At 35.1% G+C, this 14,177-nt stretch overlaps 1 protein-coding gene across 1 annotated transcript in view; it reads left to right on the top strand.

Moving 5' to 3' along the window:
• The window catches only part of TARBP1 (TAR (HIV-1) RNA binding protein 1), a 32,305-nt gene that overhangs the window by 14,656 nt on the left and 3,472 nt on the right, over positions 1–14,177 (top strand). Inside the window, exons 14-26 of the mRNA XM_066178802.1 lie at positions 201–362; positions 1,953–2,146; positions 2,818–3,073; positions 3,163–3,351; positions 6,635–6,834; positions 6,982–7,053; positions 8,195–8,315; positions 9,136–9,246; positions 9,802–9,951; positions 11,096–11,182; positions 11,746–11,942; positions 12,440–12,521; positions 13,900–14,071. Of these exons, the coding sequence (XP_066034899.1) occupies positions 201–362; positions 1,953–2,146; positions 2,818–3,073; positions 3,163–3,351; positions 6,635–6,834; positions 6,982–7,053; positions 8,195–8,315; positions 9,136–9,246; positions 9,802–9,951; positions 11,096–11,182; positions 11,746–11,942; positions 12,440–12,521; positions 13,900–14,071 (1,993 nt within the window). The remainder of the gene's footprint in view (positions 1–200; positions 363–1,952; positions 2,147–2,817; positions 3,074–3,162; positions 3,352–6,634; positions 6,835–6,981; positions 7,054–8,194; positions 8,316–9,135; positions 9,247–9,801; positions 9,952–11,095; positions 11,183–11,745; positions 11,943–12,439; positions 12,522–13,899; positions 14,072–14,177) is intronic.

The raw sequence follows: 14,177 nt of genomic DNA, 5'->3' as shown, positions 1-14,177 counted from the left end.
ATGGCGTCTGAAAGTCAGTTTTTAAGATTTAGAAGTTAATAACCTCCCTCAAACAAACCCCCAAATAAAAAGTTGTTCAATTGCAATGACAGTTGTAGTTTTCCTTCTGCTGTCATTGTTACCAGTAGTTTTCTTTCTGATTTCCAGTGTGATTTTCCTCCTCTAACTGATTCACATTGTGGTTGTCTCCTCACTTTTAGGTTGGCGATCTGGAGCGTTGTGATCTGTACTTGGCTTTAATTCCAGAAATAGTGAATTTGTGCTTGAAAGTCAACTGGAAGAAAATGACGTCTATCAAGAATTTCCTTTCATCCCTGATAAATGCATCTATTCATAATCTTCAGGAGAGAAATTCTGAAAAGGTAATATAGCATTATTTACAACAACAAATATTAATATAAAACAAACCAATAAGTAATAATTAAAATATATGCTAATATAATATTTGGATCCTGAATTAATAATTCTACTGACCTACTATAAGCATAAGTTAATATACAATTATTTACTGTGATATTTATAATTTATAATAATATTTTATATAATGTGAAATTCAACAATAGTTTGTGTGAATGTGTATGTGTGTATATATTCCCTAACACATCTTTATTTGGCAGTATAATATGAATGTGTAATATTTGTAGCTAAGATTTTTAGTACTTTATTTTTTTATATTGCATTATTTAGAAGTCTGTATAGCTAAAGTAAAATTCTTACTTTAATCATGTACTATGTTCTCAAAGATTTTTTCCTCAAATGTGAATTAATCTTACTGGTCAAGTAACTAATGAAAAAAAAAATTGTGTTTTTGACTTCAAATCTGGAACATACAGAGAAAAAGAAACTCCAGAACCCAGCATTGCTCTGGTGTTTTCATGTAATTATGTGGATTGTCCCATAGTTCTGTGTTAGGCTATTACATCTGAAATAGGTAAATTTTCAAAAGGTAAAGAAACATTAACAACTTCCCTGAAAAAAGGGAGATTTAAAATAAGACTTGTTGGGCAGTATAAACTTTGGTCTTATTATTTGCTATTACTGTTTTGTTCAAGAACAGTTTATACTACCTTTAAAAGATTGTAAGTATTTCATTAGCTGGGTTTGCATTTTAAGGGAGCAAAGAACAATACATAATTTTATTTTTTTCCTTCATTTGTGTGAATTATATGCTTTTTCCAGTAGTTTCAAAGTAAACATTTTCTGGTTCAAACTTAGTGCTCACTGGGGGCCTTTATCAACTTACTTTGATTGCAGGAGAATTATATTTTCTTGATGGTTTCTTCAGTAAATAGTACCTCTTCAGTTTGAGAAGAAAAAAAGGAAATGCTGAGTGATAACAGATGAGAAAAGTTTTTTCTTTGCTCTAAACAGCCAACTGTAACTTGGAGATATTTAAATAACATCGAAGTTTTCTTACTGTGGTGGCACTTATATGCTTGTTGCCTTTTTTTTTTTTTTAATGTGAATTTAAATTTCATGCCTCTTTGAATATATGTGTTTATCACACAAAATAACCATGGCATAGTTGTGATCTTCTGGGTGCTTGTAGGAGCTACTGTGTCACATTCTGAATTTCTGCTGTCAGGTTTCTGATTAACTGGACCCACGTCTTTTTTTCTAATTGCTCTCCAGCGAGGTGTATGAACTATTGCCTGGCAAGATAGGAGTGTTCCATCACAGCCAAGCTGCCTGCACTTAATGCCTAAGTGACTGTAATTTGGAAGATTTATGCTTGTGTCAGTGCTTGTAACTTGTGAGTGATTGCACTGGCCCAGGCCAAGCCATGCTGCGTTAGGCGCAGGGGAAGAAAATACAGAAGTAGAGGGATGCAGAGTTGCTACCTTATGATGGTGATGCAAAGAGGAGGATTATTAAAAGTATTAGTATGCTATTTGTGTCCTGTGAGAAGAAGTTGGTGTATGTTCATTCATGTATCATTTGGTTTTACTTAGGAGCCAAAAGTTAAGGAACAAATTAGAAAAGTAGCTAGCATGGCTTCACTTGCAGCTGTATGTGAGATAATGCATGGGAAGCTGGAAGTGCACCTGGAATCTCTGCCTTCTGTGGATGCTCTGAAGAAATTCATTTCCTTTTCTCAATTCAATGAAGTAGTAAAGAAGCCATCTTACACTGAAGAAAAAAATAGGTATGTCTGCTAAAGCTTCAATAATTCTCTAGAACAAACTTGATTAATGTGAAGCAGTGGTTAAGATGTTGGCTTTTCCTGTTGACAACTTCTTGCTAAGATAAAAAGGAAGAATTCTGTACACAAACTGTTCACTCAGTTGCTCTTTTGTCTTAACGTCCAGGTTTTAGAGCATTAAGGTAGTCGTAATTGATCAGGTTGAAGGTTCTTTTGTTAAGTCCTCTAGTTCTCTGAAGTCAGAGCTGACTGTGAACACTTCTTAACCTTCGGCCAGATTAAATATATGTACACTGCAGAAAGCCATGACATGTACACAAGCAAGTTTAAATGTAAATTATTTACTGTTCAGAAGGGGAAGCCAGAGAGCCAAAACCCAAGTACTTGGGTAACAAAAACACACAGCCAGCACATTGTGACGTCTCCACTGAATACTTTCAGAGGTGTTTGACTAATGTGTCTAAGTCCATAATTGGTTTTTCTCTTCTGAAAACCACTTCATTTTTAGATTTCTTTTCCATGTACTTGTCCATTCTTGCCTTGAACTATATCAGTCTTAGCACCTTGAAGTAGTACAGTGAGTTTGTACAGTTAGGCACTTCCTGGTGGAGTGTGGAATGTGCAGGATAAACTTAACACAATTATTTATTTAAGAAAAGTGTTTTTTTTCACAGCTTATGTGAAGAAACAGCATCTCAAGGATGGGGGAAAATTGTTGCTCGCTATGTTCGTGACCAGTGGATTTGCCTCTGTTTCGTTTTAAATTCATTTTCAACACTGGCTCAGGGGTATGAAGGAACTTCAGTAATGTCACTGTCTACAGTTGAAAGGTCAAAAGAAATTCTACAGTCTGCATTAGAAGCCCTGTCTATTCTCCCTTCAGACCAAGTTTTGCCTGTGTTTGGCTGCATGAGGGTTCTTGTTCCCAAGGTAAAAGATAAATATGCACAGTATTAATCGATTTTTTGGGTAATTTTTTTTTGTTAAATGTAACACTTTTTTTATCTGTTTATGTACAGCTTCTGGACTCATCAGAGGCTCTCTGCATAGAAGCATTTGATTTGACTTGGAAAATTATATCCTCTTTGAGCAACACACAGCTGATATTTTGGACCAATCTAAAAGCTTTTGTTCAGTTCATCTTTGATACTGAGGTTCTAGCTGTTGCTGCAAGTGCAAAAGGTCAAGCATATACCAAAATAAAAGAGGTCAGTTTCAAGAATTCTTCTCTTTTTTTGAGAAGGGAACATAAATTTTGTCTGGATGTAAAAATGTATTTTATGTTTTATTTTCTCTTCGGCTGTTGTTGTGAATTTTTAATTTCTGAAAAGGCCCAGGTTTGAGAGTGTTAAGATAAAAGACCTGAGAATAAGACTAAAGATAAACAAATACGTTGTTTATTCTTGTGGCACAGAAAATGAGAAGTACTGTGTCTTTGATTTCTACACAGTTCAGTGTCTTCTGCAAACAGTAAAATCAGTTTTGTTCATTTATTTTATTTTTACATAAAAATGAAATTCCTCTTGACTATTTTGTTTAGGATTTGACACCTGAACTGTCACAAACTATTCTGGGAAAATGATGCCTTTTTCTAATAGTTTACTCTTTATGAAAATGTTATCTTAGATGAAAAATTAGTTCAAAATTTTGTAGATGCTATTGACTAAACCATTTTTACTGTTTCTTTAAAGACTTCTTTTCCTCTGATGGACCAGGTGTAGAAAACAAAAACCACACAGTCGCCTTAGAGTTCAGTTTAATACTGCATGGTAGACCTGCTTCCAGAGTCAAGAAGAAGAAAAATACAATCTTTATTCTTCTTTTGTATGATTTATGCAGCTGCCAGAACTCCAAGAGTTCTTGCCTATGTCGTAGTGTTCTTTTTTTGATTAAGTCCAGAAAACCGTTGTCAGTGCTGGGATGTTGGTTCCTATTGGCTTTATACACTGCAAAGTTGTTAGCTATTTCCTTCTACATAATCTTTCTTGGGGATTTTTTCTTTTTCTTTTTGTTTTTTTTTTTTTTTTTTTTTTCTTTTTTCCCCTCCAAGCATTAATTAAATATTTGTGCAGAACAGTCCACAGTGAGTGCAAGACTTCAACTAGGGCAGTAATATATCGTGAATTATCTACCAGTATAGTTTTCTGCTGAGATTTACTACCACATGTGCTGCTTTGGGCTTAGCACAAAAATCACACTGGGAGGGGTTGCAGTTTTGCTTTGAAGTCATCATAAGTAGCCCTGTCCTGGTGTCACATTCATAGCTGTAAGTAATAGCAAATTTCTCAAATTTGTTTTCAGCCCAGACACACCAAAATTATTTTAAATAAAATACAGAAAAATGGACACTTAATAGCTTTTTAAAACTGCTGTGATATATCCATATTAGCTTTAAATACCTTGAAATGTAGTCCCATTTATTTTCTCTTTTGTTTTTTTTTTTAAACTTGCTTCAAATGACTGTTACCGTTCTCTAATTTTAACACTTTGCATTTGTAGTCTCCCTTTGAACCCAAGCCAAAACAAGATATGTATGTAAAGATGGTAAATTATCTCTTCTGTTGTAGACATTGGTTGCCTTTTACTTTTAATGAATACCTGTAACAGCTAGTTGTATGCTCAGTGTTGTAATAACTAATGAGCCATAGCTAGTATTTTATTTTTCTTGATCTTAAAACTTGTTTAAATTCTTAGAATTACTGCCTTAACTTCAGCATTAGTATTTCAGTCATTATGTGAGGTGTATTTTGCCAATGTTGAGAGTGTTGAGTCCGTGTGACAGCTGTCCCATTGTCTGCAGTGGGACATACCATGACAGCAGGCATCAAGGAGCTAATGAAGGTCTCCTATACTCAACAAAGGGCATCTGGTCGAGCCACCTTCTGCCCCTCCATACGAAAACGAAGATAAAGTTCCCAAGCAAGTGCCTGCTTATGTATATTCTTATTCCAGTCCTTGGCAGTCCCTGTTGCCATTGACCCACTCTGCAATGGCTGTGTAGTTTTAGCTAAAGAGAAGAAAAAATGGAACTGCCTGGTGTTGATTTGTCACAGAACCACAATTTTAGTTTTGTCTACCACAGTGCACTCTATCTTTTTAATAGTTGGAAGGGGTGGAACAAAGGGGTGTTTTTTAGTCAAAAAAGGGAATATTGCTATGGTAATATTGAGGAGGGCATCTACAGAAGGTACCCAGAGCACTGTGTTCTTCAGCTTAATTTCTTCTGCTGCACTCTTCTTTTTCCTTTGTGATGATTCATATGTTAATTATGCTAGAACTTACATATCCTAAATTTCTTTCGTGTGTGCTGAACTTTTACTATATAAATGAAACAGTTGAAAAAAAAATCAGGAGTGTGAAATGCATAGTCAGTGCTGTGCTGCTTCCCTACAGGTAAAACAATCGCTCAGTTTTGGCATTGCTAGGAAAAGATACAATGTCTGTCTTTGCACTAGGAAAAACACATAGGTTTGAATTCTTGGTAAAAACCCCACATGCTTCTAGTGTAGAGCTTTCTTTCCAGCAAGTGCTTCTTCAGACTGCATTGCAGTATTTCAGTTTTAAGTTCTTCATGAGCTTCTTGGTGCTTTAATGCTTAGCAATTCAGAACAACTTTCTCTATAAAACCAGCATTCCTGTCAAAGAATTGTCACATGATCAAAACTATCATTTCAATGCAGGGAAGCGAAGCAGCTTTGTCTATTAGGAGCTATTACACCTTCTGAAAAACCATTTTCATGGACAGCTCTAACTGATGTCTAAAAAGGAATTCTTTAGAAAGCCTTACCTATTCACTCTGCATCTCCCTGCCCTCTCCCAGATGCTTGCAATTTCTTAGAAAAAAATTTACTTTGTAAGTGAAATTTACTCTTGCACTTACCCTAAGGAAGGGAATGAAATATTTTGGGGCCACTTTTCTTGTTACGTTTTATTTTTCTTCATTTTGGAGAAGCTTTTAGATAGCAGTTTCAAATATTGTAATTCTGCCCTCCTTAAAAACAAAAAATAAATGGTACGAAGACACTTTTGCACGCTTAAATATGAACTTTGACATGAATGCAATCCTCCTTAAAGAACAGAACTACTGATACGGCTACTTATGTAAAAAAAAAAAAGCTTAATGTTTATTTTTTTTTTTTTCTAAATTGGTAAGAGTTGATTTAAACACTAGGTTTGTGCTCATGAAGTAAGCCCTGGCTCATTTGTTCCACTTACCAGGAGATTTGTTTAAGGTATCTGGCGTTACAGCAAATGTTTAAGCAAAGATCAGTTCTGGGTTTTGTTAACTGGAGCATATACTGGGCCAATTGTTGCCCATTCACCTGCTCTTATGATCAGGGAATTATAAATAGATGAAGACAGCATAACCTGAGGCAGAGATAGGATGCAAAAGACCATGAGACCTATTAAAATAGACATCACTGCAGTTTTATTCTAATAGATCTGGCACTTCTGGATCTAGGTTTTGAATCTTATATTTCTTATTTTCAGATAATTTTCAAGCTCATAGATCTGTCCACTACAAAGACTGGAGTCTTCAATGTAGTCCTTAGTCATTGTTGTCAGTCTTGGATATTTCCCACTGTTGATGAGAGAAGTGCCTTGACAAATGCTTTCTTAAATGCTGGAAGTTATAGTGAACTTATCACTGAGGCTTGTGTCTTTGGAACTGTATTTAGGAGAGATCAAAGGTATAAAAAAAATCTTTGTGATTTTTATTTTACAATTTTGTGTATTTTTTTTTCTTTTAAACTTTGAGATAACTACTGAAAAACTGAAAATGGGTTTTGTATGTTATTCTGCTAATTTTATTGCTTTGTCTTCTTTCATCTCTGAAGACACATTCAGGATGTCCATGCCTTCATAGAAAATCTTGGAGAAAAATGTGCAGCCAATGTTGTTATAGAAAGGTAATGCTTTTGAGGATACATCTTACAGTATTTGATGTGAATTGTTTCTTTGTCTTGGTTGATGCTCTGATAGGAAAGACACTGATTTTTGAAGTCAGCTCAGTCACAGAATATCATGAGTTGGAAGGGACCCACAAGGAATATATTCATAACCTTTTAAAATACTGGTGAAAGGGTTGTACATCACAATATATTCATAATTCAAATACAAACTGTAGATAAATGGATCTTCAGGAAAATATATCTCACTTGTTAATCTGACTATGGCTGAAATAACTACTTCCTCATTGTCTCACCTCAGTACAGTAATACTTTTTAGGATGCTGAACTAATATATACCTTGTCATTGTAAGTAAGACAGTTAAGAAGCCCAAGTTTGAATGCAGCCAGATTTTGAGTTTGGCTTTTCAGCATTGATTGCAAGCCCTTTTTGTATTTGTACTTGCCCAAAGGCTCTTTGAAATGGGTATGCTAGCTACTGGATTGTTGAATTTTTGTCTAGTTTCACTCCCATTCTTACTCAGTGAAAGAAAGTAAGAGAAGAAGTTCTGTCACCTTGTTTTCAGAAATGTTAGTACTTTATAAAACCTGAGTAGTTTATGAAACTTTTAAAAAATTCAACTGCAAAAGTTCACTACTGTATTTTCTCCCAAGACCATTTTTGTAATCATGTATCTTCTTGTGATGGTCTGCAGCTGTCACAACCTATAATGTCATTAATTTTACTTTTGCCATTAATTATTCTAGATGTCTGTAGTTAACTAATAGGAATAAAGTGTTGTTTGGGACTAGATATTTGACCAACCTGTAAGCATAAATGAGTTGTTAAAAGATTACAGTTTATAGGCACAAAATTTCAAAAACTTTCTGGTACAGCTTTTTCTATAGAAAAAAATTTTGAATACTTAGATATTACTAAGGAACTCTAGATAGGGTCAGGTTGTGAACTCACTAGTTTTTTCATCACCAATGACAAACGGATTTTAAAATTCCAGTTCTGCATATTTGCCTGTTGTCTCACTGCAGACAACTTGATGACTGTATGATCAAGATGATGTTTGGTGCTTTTTTTATAATTTAGGAATTATCTTTATGTCTAAACAAGTAGAGTTAGATTTTTATTTTTATTAATATTTCACAGTACAAATCGAGACGATCACTATGTTCGCATTTGTGCTGTTAAATTTTTGTGCTTGTTGGATGGATCAAATATCTTGCATAAAACGTTTATGGAGGACATTTTCATCAAACTACTTGATAAGGTAAAATTAATTTCTCTTGGTATATAAAGGTGGTGTTAGTACAATTAGTAAAATGCAAAATATTTACGGTTGACAGGATGCACGTAAGATTGTTTGTGTTGCCTCTCTTGATTTACCAAGTAATACGCTTTTCTTTGTTATGAGACAGGAGTTAATTCAACCAAAATAGTCAAAATTGCCTTTTGGCAGTTCTCTTTTTTAGTGGATATTTTGGCTTCCTGGAAAATTATCCAAATTGTAACCATTGTTCCATTAAGAATCTTCCTTTAGGCTGCATTCTGAAGCACTGCATTTCACTTTAACAATTGCAGACCACCTCTTAAATTGAGAGAGTAGTCTCTTTAGAATACCTTTATAGACAGAAATAATGGAGAAGGTTGGGGTCCAATTTTCATTTATTTCATAGCAGCTTATGCATTGGTAGGAGTCTAAAGTCAGTGGTAAATTACTGCAGCTGCTATTAGAACATCACCCATACATTTTGGCACTGCTTAATCCTGCTTTTGTCTGAAGAACTTGGAATGGGTGGGTCCTTCATTCCTCTCATTTAAGTACTGCAGAAAAATTATTAGTATTTGTGTTGTGAGATTGACCAAGCGGGGAAAAGTGAGCTTTAGAAGATATTTGCTTATTTTATTATTTAATTATAAGCTTCAGAATTTAATTCTTAATAAATTAAGTAAATAAATTTTCCTAAGCTTATGTTCAGTGCTGATCCTAGCTGTGTGGTAGATGCTGCTTTCTTAGTACAGAAAAATGTATTTACATGAATTCAAGTTTAAAGGAAGAATAGGCAATAAACCTTTCAGTTTTCTTTCAGGATGAAGTGGCATCCAGATCTAAAACACGCTATTATGCAAACTCTTTGCAGCATAGAATTAAAAACCGGGTGTGGCAGACACTCTTGGTTCTTCTCCCAAAGCTTAACCAGGTATTGCTCTTAACTATTAATTTTTAAATAAATAAATAAATACCTACTTTAAGACCTAATTTGGTGTCATAGAAGCTGTGTATGTTAAATTGCAGCAGGGTATAAAAGGCATGTAACCTGTAGCTGATGTGGAAGTTCTGCATTGTAGAAGTTTTTTGAAGCTTCATTCTTTCAGTCTGAAGTCATGGATTTATCATGCATTTCCAGAAGACACTGGAAACTGATTCTTCAGTTTGTGAGTTTTAGGAGACCAGATTTTTCCTGTTTAAGCTGTCTAAAAGTTTGTACTATCTGATTGAAAGCTTTCCATTTAGTAAAAACATTGCTACTTTATGAACGGCCAAGAAATTGACAAGTGTTACTTTCATCAATGCTGCTTGATAAGAAAATATTTGAAAAGTATAATTAAGAAGTTAGATGGTTTTAAAATGTTTTAATTTGCATAGTAAAATGTATATCTAATATTATGATAAAGGTGAGAATGTTCTTAAATTTTTTTTCTTCATGGAAATAACTAACAATATACTAAAGGATTGCCTCATTTTGTTTTCTCAGAATTTTTTGTGTGGGACTCTTGACAGAGTTTTTCAGGCTGGATTCAGTAATAATCAGGCATCTGTGAAATACTTCATAGAATGGATTATTATCTTGAGTCTACATAAATATCCCCAATTCCTGGATAAATTCTGGGATTGCTTTTGCTATGTAAGTAAGACCTTTGGCATTCACTTGAAGAGTAATTTGAACAAAGAGGGTACAGTTTTGTTGTCCCATACCTTTTCTGTGTATTCCAGTCTTCCTTTAAAAGCCGGGACAGTGGGGCTGTTGAGTAGCATAACTTGGAAGTGAGTCTGAGCAATAATCTGAGACACTTAGACATTTGCGACCTAAAAATGGCCAAAGGAAAGTCGATTCCTCCTGTTGAGAGATTTCCTTTTATGATGTTTTATTCTGGGCAGAGTGGAGCTGGCACAGTGAGTCAGAGTAGTCCAATACAGGAGCCATCAGGACCACATGGACACCCTAGATCCTGAGTCTGAAGGACTAAGTTACTTGTGGTTTCCACAGCCCACCTTTGTCTTTTTTATCATATCGTCTTTGTCAGTGAGAACATGACCTGCATAATACATATTCAATTTGCAGCTTTTAATATGGACTTCTCTCAGAGTGGAGTTCTGTAATGAGATTTTAAAACTCAAGCAGGGTTTGAGTGATGATACCCAAAAGTCGTGAAAGGGTTGACTGAGGAGAGCTGACTATTTCAGAGTTCCTTCCAAAGGCTCAGCCTGTTGGAATTGCTGTCATTTTAGTAGATGATAACCTGTTGGATCAAAGTGATTTCATGCTGATAACAAATGTACTAAATCGCAGTTGGCCCATTCAAACCATCAGAGCAAGCAGAAAACACGTAGATTTATGAAACAGGAATAGAAATTGCATTTTCAGAGGCTCTCCTGGTGTGGAGGAATATGCTTAGTGCAGGTGGTTTGGTGTGCAGCTGCAGTGTGAGCTGCTGATTGAGCTGTGGGTAGCAGGAGCCCCAGGCAAGAGGCTGTGGAATGGTGTTGACCTTTTGCATTCCTGGGGGAATACAGTGAACTTGGGTTGAATTTTAGCTCACTTATACCACTATAAACTTCACTCTGATTGATGTGTTCGTAAAAAGCAAATAACATGCTAGGAGAAGTGAAATCCTAATCACATTGACCTTGTATTTTCATAAATTTGGTTGTGGAAACATGTAGATTTTTAATAGTGTTAATATTATTGCACGTGCAGAACGTGGTGTGAAAATGTATAAAAACATTTTATGTATGCATATCTCTTGTTATATTCTTTTGTACTTCAGGATGAAGAAAAGCTTAAAAAAAGCATCTGCACATTTTTATCAGTGTTGGCCCACTTTGACATCATTCTTCAAAATACCTCAGAGAAGGTACATTTCTTGTAAGAGTGTTCATTCTTTATTCATTTCCAGTGCATGTACAGAGTTCTGAATTGAAAATAGACTGCCAAAATGGTTTAAATATCTCTTCAATACCTACTTCCTACTAAGGTATCCTTTCTAATGCAAAACACTAACTCTTCCTGTCACTTCTTTCTGTAAAATATTTGACTTAGGAAAACTAGCACACTTAGCAGGTGTTCTGGATACATAGAGCCTGATTACCTGTGAAATTTTTTAGAATTGCTACTCTGGTTTTAAGTAAACATGTGGATGCACCTGGGTTTGTTTTTTGTGCTGCTCTTTTAATCAGAAGTAAGTAGAGGTTTTCTTGCAGGCAGAATAATGATTTTTAAAGCAAATGAATACATTATCAAAGAACAAGTGGGGCTGCAGATTTTGTCCTGATGAGATGGAAAGAAGGAAATCAATATAATTTTAAAGCTTTGTGATTTCCAAAAGGGTGTCTTTTGAGGAACTTTTTCTTGGGCCACTCATAACTTCTGAATGGTGCATTAAAACTTAAAATAAAAGAAGCTTCTTTGTTTCTTTAGAAGCCAGCTCTGAAGAAAGCCCTCATAGTTGTTCTGCAGTGGTGTTTCAGCCATAATTTCAGCGTTCGACTTTATGCATTAATTGCCCTTAAAAAAATCTGGGGTATGTGCAGAATGCTGCATGTGGAAGAATTTGAAGCTCTGACGCCAGTTATTGAATCTAGCCTTCAACAAGTGGAAAACATGCATGGCACAGGGTTAGTAACATTCTTTGCAGCTTAGCATTGTTCTGAGCCACTTGCAGGAAGTTAAATTTTCTAAAACGGCACTTGATAATTTTTATGGGGTTTTATGGAGTTTTTTTTTAATCTCTGTTTAAAAAGAAATCGGTTTGGGGAGACACAGAAAAAGCAGCAAAGGGAGGAGTCTTGACTTTTGTTTTTTTAACAGCTAAAAGGTGACACTGAACCATAGGCTAGTATCCAGTTTCCATGGGATACTTCTTGCCAAATTCCTTTTGATAATAGAATTTGGAGATGTGTTTTAGGCCTTTCTTGAAGCATAAATAAAGCTTATTTTCTTAATGCTGTTCATTTTTTAAAAATGGGTCCTTACCTAATTGTTGAACTATTTTCTTTCCTATACAATACATAGTAAATAGATTAGATTGCCTTATGCCAATCTGTTGAATTTTTAAAAATATCCAGCATGTTGCTTTTTTTAATGTATCCTACATTACTTTCTGCACTTACAGGAATGCTAGAAGGAACTGGCAGCGAATCCAAGATCACTTCTTCTTTGCAACATTTCATCCAGTTGAGGACTATAGTCTAGAGGCAAGTCCAAGACCACACTATTTGTCTAGTTTTACAACTGTATTTTTAATCTTTTTTGGTATCTTCTAATATGGGATGAAATTATCAACTATTATTAGTTTAAAACCCCAAAGAATTACTTCACCAAGATTGTGATGGCCTTTAGAATAAGATTGCATCTTAGTTTTTCTACTTGGTACTGTGTTAAAAACCCAGCTCAGTTAGGAAGAGGTATGTGTGATGAGTGTGCTTATCTGTGGGAATTAATCAGGTTTTATATTTGTGACTGGAAAGGTTCATTCTAGTAACTGAAGAGCATCTACTCAGTTGAGGTAGTTTATTAGGATTTTTAAGGCATCTGTTCCCAGAACAGATGTTGAAGTTGCTTAACTGGATTGTTTGATGTGAATGGGATAGAGATATATGACTTCCAGAGCACCTTTTTCAGCCACCTTTTTTGATATAGCTCAAATAACTGACAGCTGAATAAACATTTTCATCATTGAAAATGGAAGGAAGGCAAAAATAAGGGCACAGTTAAATAGAAGAGACAGAAGAACTAAGCTCAAAATACATGATAAGCATGGATATGAATGGGGTATATGTTTTTGGAGAAACAGTGCCATCTTTGTCAGAAGAAATTGTTTCTTCTTTTAACTGATGTTCTGTGAAATATTTTTGTGAACACAGATGTGCTAAATAGTGGAAAGTAAAAGTCCTGAATAGGAGGAAAAAACCCAACAAAGCAAGACTAATATTTATGAAGCATTTAAATGTATTCAGGGTGCACCTTCACCTTTGTCTTGAAGGGTGCATGGGGATAAACAAAAAGTCTGGGTTTTAAAACTCTTCGACTTACTCAGTCTTTCCCTTGGGATGTGTAGTTTTCCCTCCATGATAAATCATGGTTAGCTAGATGTATTGGTTGTGCTGAGCTGGATTTTACCACTAGATTTTAATACTTTCAGCTGGGTTTTTTTTGACATTAAATAAATCTGCATCCTTTACTAGAAAATTGTAGGGAGAATTTGAAAACTCTTCAATATTACACATACAAGATTTTCTCTCAACCCTTGTGCTGAGAAGCATAGTGTGAATTCTTTGGTCTTCTAGACTTTCAGAACAGTAATCAGTGCAGATCCTCAGGAAAAGTTTTTAATTAGAGAGAGAATAAATCTAATTATATGGAAGTTTTGGATAGTACTAGAAGTGATGTTATGAATATTGAGAGACATACTGGTAAGCTGTATTGAATGTTGTATTAAGTACCAAGAAAAAACAAGTATTAAAAGCTTTGGAGGCTAGATAATAGACATGTTCCATTAAACTACCAGGGATTAATTACCTATTTCTGCTTGCTTTAGTGACTCTATGCTGATGACACTGTGTTGCATTGCAGACGATATTTTACACTCTTCCTCGCCTTTCGGAACTCGCTGAAGATGAATGCATCCCCCTCTCTAAATTTGACAGATTCACTGACATTCCTTTGCCAGCAGCATTTCAGTGGTGCCATTCCCGAACAGAACTTCGTGATCTGAAACCAAGTGACTGGTCTCAGCAAGACATGGGTAAAGTATAGCCAGTCTGTATTAGCTTTAATTATTTGTATGGAGTAGCTGTGTGCATCCGTATTCAGTCTAATCTCTCGTTTTCAGCTGAAGGAAACTTGCATCT

This window comes from Chamaea fasciata, unplaced genomic scaffold, assembly GCF_029207755.1.
Source record: "Chamaea fasciata isolate MVZ Bird 193981 ecotype frontalis unplaced genomic scaffold, bChaFas1.0.hap1 SCAF_3, whole genome shotgun sequence".
NCBI classification, from domain to species: domain Eukaryota; kingdom Metazoa; phylum Chordata; class Aves; order Passeriformes; family Sylviidae; genus Chamaea; species Chamaea fasciata.
This window is presented reverse-complemented; position numbering and strand designations above follow the sequence as displayed.